The sequence below is a fragment of the Sinocyclocheilus rhinocerous genome, unplaced genomic scaffold (genome assembly GCF_001515625.1).
Source record: "Sinocyclocheilus rhinocerous isolate Xijiao unplaced genomic scaffold, SAMN03320098_v1.1 scaffold313, whole genome shotgun sequence".
Classification (NCBI taxonomy): Eukaryota; Metazoa; Chordata; class Actinopteri; order Cypriniformes; family Cyprinidae; genus Sinocyclocheilus; species Sinocyclocheilus rhinocerous.
This window is the reverse complement of record NW_015627539.1, coordinates 679,766-685,258: the sequence shown is the minus strand read 5'-3', so window position 1 is coordinate 685,258 and position 5,493 is coordinate 679,766. Positions and strand designations below refer to the sequence as shown.

Genomic DNA, 5,493 nt, shown 5'->3' with positions numbered 1-5,493 from the left:
GGGTTTTATGTTTACGCGGCGCGATGCAACGCAACGCGTAAAAAGACAGTATAAGTCATTATAATCCATAATTATGTCCCCACTGGATGCAACGAATGCCTCGTTTATAATGGGTTTTTATGTTTTTGAATCATCGCTCCAGTCTGACAGGGCATCATCACAGTATGGTGGTATGTGGAAAAGAATGTGTTTTTTGGACCTTAAACCGCATAAACACATTTCATTACACCAAATACACAAAATAATGTTCTTTTTAGCAACATCATATGACCCCTTTAAAAAGTAAGTTTAAAAGAAGGTTAGAATGTTGGAGGGAAATTTCACGAGTTTGAAAATGTTTGGAAGAAAAAAAAAGAAAATTCTACATTTGAAAAAGTAATTTGTAAAGGCCAAAAAAGTAGGGCTGGGTTTTGACACAAATTTCACAATTCGATTCGATTCTCATTCACAAGCTTGCAATTTGATTCGATTCGATTACAGATTCGATTAGATTCAATATCGATTATTTTGGATAAATATCAGGTACAATACATACCAAATTTTCTCAAGGAAAAAAAAATCTCTCAACTAATGATTAATGTGGAGATGATCATTTCACGTGCGCCTTGCGCTGCCGCGTCTGTTGAACTGAGGCGCAACAGCTATCTGTCACTTCACATTAAACAGCGCCAAAACGGCATTTATCGTTTAAATACTGCAATACAATGGACAGAATTTGAAATCTGAGACTTTGTTTCATATTAAAAGTACCAAAGCACAATGCTTATTGCGATTTATTGGATGGGAAGTCCCCTTCAATGTTCCGTCCCTTAACGGAAATCAGGCTAGACTAATCGATTCTTGGGATTTAAGAATTGATATCATTCCGTAAAAACGAAAATCGATTAATATCGAGATATCGATATTTTTTACCCATTCCTACAAAAAAGGCTAGAAAGACATTTTGTAAGTTGTACAATGTTTGAAAGTTCATTCAAAGGTTTTAAGTCAAAACTAAAAGTTCTAAAAATGTAAAAGAAACTAATTTTACCTCTCCTCCATTCACATACTCCATAACAAAACATAAACGATCCTTCGTCTGAAATGAGTACTTCAGTGACTGCAGAAAAGAGAACAAACAATTCAAAATTTCTCTTTTCTTTTTTAAACACAGGGGAAAAAACACAATTAGGTTTCTTTTAAATGCTTGTGGAGTGAATAAATGTTACGCCGTCACTCACAGTTAGAAACGGATGCCTAGTGTTCTTCAGAACTCTGCTCTCGGTGAGTGTGTGAGCAACTTCATCCTGAAAGAGAGAGAGACAGACAGAGATGTTCATTTCAGCGGACGCCCATCGTTTCTCACTTCAGTCCGTTCTCAGAGAATCACTTCTCGTACCTTGGCAACAATAACCTCCTTTCTCAGGATCTTCATTGCATAATATGTGCCGCTGGCTTTCTCTCGCACCAGAATCACCTTCCCAAATGTGCCTTTTCCCAGCAGCTTCAGATAGTCAAAGTCATTCATTGTCTGTCAAACAAGAGAGAGACGTCAGAAGGAGCAGCTGCACGTTAAACCACGTCGAGCCGCCTCTCTGGCTCGGGCTCTACCTTTCGTTTGTGATGACTGGTTGACGTGTCCATCTCTTCCTCGTTGACGTTTTCGATCTGAGAGATGGGGCTACACAGGATTCCTTCCTCTTCCTGTTTGGCCAGCTTGTCTGCCACCATCTGAATGGCCTCGACCCACTCATCCCTGGTTACCAGGAAAACAAAAGTGCAATCAGTTGTGATAGAGCGATACATCGGCCAGGCAAAAAGTGCTGGCAAAATGAGTAGTAATGCGCACAGGCTAATTTTGAGCTGCGGGCAAAAAAAGAGTGAAAAATGTCGATTTTGGTCGAATTTGAGATTTTCACAAAAATTCCTTCAATAAGCCCTTATCTAGTGATCTCAGTGCCTCAAATAGTAATTAAACATCTAAAAGTATATTTTTTCTGAGTACACATATACAGATTTATACAGTAGGCTAAATATATTTAAGCATTCACACAAACATAATCGGTTATATCTTAAGTGAACGTTTGGGGAAAACCGTTGGATGTGTAAGATTATGTTAGATCTGTGCATTACACTATGTCTTAATATAGACTGTCTGTCTCATTAACGTTGATCAAAAAAGAAAAGAAAAGAGGAAATCATTCGCTGCTTGATTGAACTGCTTTTGCAGTTTTAATAATCAATTTTTTTTAATAAACACTCAAGTGATTTTTACATTTTACTATTTGTTTTTCTTACTTGAACGCTTATGTTTAGATGAGGGTCAAAGACGTTAAGATGTCCGCATCAAAAGAAATGTACAAAAGTGATTTTATGTCCATAGAAAGCACATTAAATGTAAGTAAAGTGTCTACTTTTAAGGTTTCAAAAACGTTTTTGGAGAATAAAATGTCAAAATTTAGTTGAAATAATGTTACATTGTCATTCAGTGTAACACAATATTTATGTAAAAATTCAAACAACATGCTTATTCTGACGTGTACATATTAAAATATATAAAAGAATAAGGGAGCATATTAAATTTTATTGTGTTTTCAATGAGTAAAAAATTCTTACTGACAAATGGGCAAAACCTAGGATAGTGGCACATTTTAAAAATGTAAAATTACAACTAATTAGTATTTGGGGTGAAAGTAATTAGTCCTTTAATATGTCATAAATTGATTTTTGTTGTAAATATGCCTGACAAGATTGTTACACTGAATGACATTGTAGTGGGTGTCTTCTGTAAATCAGGGGAAAATATATGATATTTATTTTTTGCTCAGAAAAACAAAAACAAAAATACAATTACATTAAACAGAAAACTTTTTAATTTTTCTTTTTTTTGAAAAACAACAATTTAAAGCAGTATTGTTTTTATGCTTAAATCCTTTTTCGTCTTTGACCCATGAGCATACGTGATACACTTGTTTCTTTCTTATATTGGTTTATTTTTTGCATCGGTTCTTATTTATAACAACAAAGATAAAATAAAAAATAGCCATATTGTGATTACTAATCTAGTAATGGCTATTAAGGAAAGAAGTGGGGGAAAAGATGTTCCAAGGTGATTTTGTTTTGGAACCTTCAGAAAACTTTAAATCAGTTTTTCTCTAAATTGACTTTGCTGACTCCAACTTCAAGCAGGTGTAGCTCAGTCATTTTTCGTCCAATTCAGAAATTAAAATAAAATAAAAATAACCGATTTTTGAATTATTATTATTATTATTATTTATTCACTTTTTAACGCCATGCCAGCATCAAGGCTATTTTCATGGCGATCTCTGAATAAATTATACAAGGTATACAATTAACAAAAGGTTCTAAAAAGACATTTCAAATCTACACTAGACAAAAATTCTAAAATACATTCAGGTGATACATTTTGAAATAAATCAGTTAAACACACCTCTGAATAAAACCGTTGTCTATTTACATTAAAAACAGTACAATCCAATAAAATATGTTTACTCGTTTTTGAAAGTTTGCTCATTGTGACCAAGCGGCAACCTCCCGCTCTCTCTCGTTCTGCATAATTAAGGGCGTGGCCACTTGAGTGACAGGTGGATTGCCGCTGCTGTCACCACCGTCGCGCTAGGTGGGCGTGGCTTCAGCAACCTGCTCCCGCCTCTTTGTCCATTTTCGATTATCCGGGAGTGACGCGCTGCCAAGATGGCGACGGCCGCCTCCGCCCACTTTTGAGCTTCAAAAACGCTCTTCGGAAATCTACGGGTGACGTCACGGACACTACGTCCATGTTTTTATACAGTCTATGATTGTGACAAATTTTTCCTGCACGGGTCATATTTAGATTTTTACTAAAGCTGCTAGTGCATGTTAAACATAATTTGATTTGGGCGTGTGGTACCTCTCGTCAGGCGTGTCCACGTGAAACGTGCGCTCGATAACAGTGGTCCACTGCAGACACCTGATGATGAAGGTGTTGGGCTTCGGTCTCTCCGTCTTCATCAGCTGACACTCTGACCAATGAGGAGGAGGAGGAAAATGCACGTTGAATAATGGAATTCATGCATGTGCAATAAAGATGTCATCATCTCAAATTACAGCGGCAGACTCGTGTTGATGACGTCAGCATGTGACGCTCTAATTAAATCAGTTTGCTTCGAATGAAGGGAGTCATGGATCTGGAGAACAGTAAAACTGATCTGATGGGTTTACTAAGAACACCACACACTGATATCATACATTTAAAAAGTGCAGGGCAAATAAACTAAAAAATTTAAATAAATAATTTATCTCAAAACACTGGTAGAAAATCTTGAGGTTGATCACTCGTTATTTATTTTATTCTGACAGAAAACATACACGAAGTAAATATTTTCCTTGATTTTTCATATTTTTCCCCCCCACAGTATTAATGGGTCATTATAAAGCAGTGTTATTTTAGTATCACTGAGATACTATTAAAGTTTTGAATTTTTTTTTTGTTTTTGTTTTTTTTAGCTATTAAATTTTAGTCATTTTTGTGTTTTTTACATTTTTATTAGTTTTTGTTTTTTATGTTTATAAATTTTTATTTATCAGTTCAAATTTTAGTACATAATGTTAAACTAAATGAAAATGAGAACGTTCTTGTGGCAAACAGCTTAAATAAGTTTCATTTTGGTTCAAGTTTATTTAATTTTTCATGTATTTTTTCATTTTGGATTAATTTTATTCCATTTATTTTATGTGAAATTTATTTTATTTCATTTAATTTTTTATGGTTTTATTTAGTTAACAAGTCATTGTATTTTAAGTTTATTTTATTTTTCATGCCTTTTTTCATCCTGGTTTAGTTTTATTCAATTTATTTTTTGTGAAATTTATTTTAATTTTACTTCATTTTTTATGGCTTTATTTAGTTATTGTATTTTACGTTTATTTTACTTTTCATGTATTTTTTCCATCTTGGTTTAATTTTATTCAATTTCTTTTTTGTGTTATTTTGTACTTCATTTTTTATGGTTTTATTTGCAGTTAACTACAATAACCCTGTTTAAAATGAATGAAAGAGACTCACTGGCCACAGAGAAGTTGTTGAGTGGATAAGCCAGATCTGCATCTTGCGGCTTCTCTTTATATCCAATAAACGACCCATCCGTCTTTAACAGGAAGTACCGCGGTCTCCAGTTCTTAATGTATTCACCTGCAAAACCAATAAAACCCCCACACGATCAAGCACACAGAAAAACACTAACACATGCAATACTCACAGACACAGCAGCATAACACAATCAACAAATGAAAACACTAGAGCCCGACCGATATGGGTTTTTTGAGGCCGATACCGATATTAGGGAGTAAAAAAAAAAAGGCCGATATCGATATATCGGCCGATATTCTTTGTGTATATTATAGCACAGTACCAGTCAAAAGTTTGGACACTTTCCCATTCATGTGTCCACACATTTGACTGGTACTATATATAGAATACAGTATATACATAAACAGAATATATATACATAAACA

General features: G+C 34.4%; 1 protein-coding gene across 1 annotated transcript in view; it reads right to left on the bottom strand.

The window, feature by feature from the left end:
* Positions 1-5,493, bottom strand: part of LOC107729704 (RAC-gamma serine/threonine-protein kinase-like) — a 19,796-nt gene that overhangs the window by 8,342 nt on the left and 5,961 nt on the right. The window contains exons 3-8 of the mRNA XM_016540374.1: positions 5,045-5,170; positions 3,890-4,001; positions 1,591-1,735; positions 1,379-1,510; positions 1,221-1,286; positions 1,031-1,099 (exon numbers count right to left, since the gene is read on the bottom strand). Coding sequence (XP_016395860.1) covers positions 1,031-1,099; positions 1,221-1,286; positions 1,379-1,510; positions 1,591-1,735; positions 3,890-4,001; positions 5,045-5,170 — 650 coding nt within the window. The remainder of the gene's footprint in view (positions 1-1,030; positions 1,100-1,220; positions 1,287-1,378; positions 1,511-1,590; positions 1,736-3,889; positions 4,002-5,044; positions 5,171-5,493) is intronic.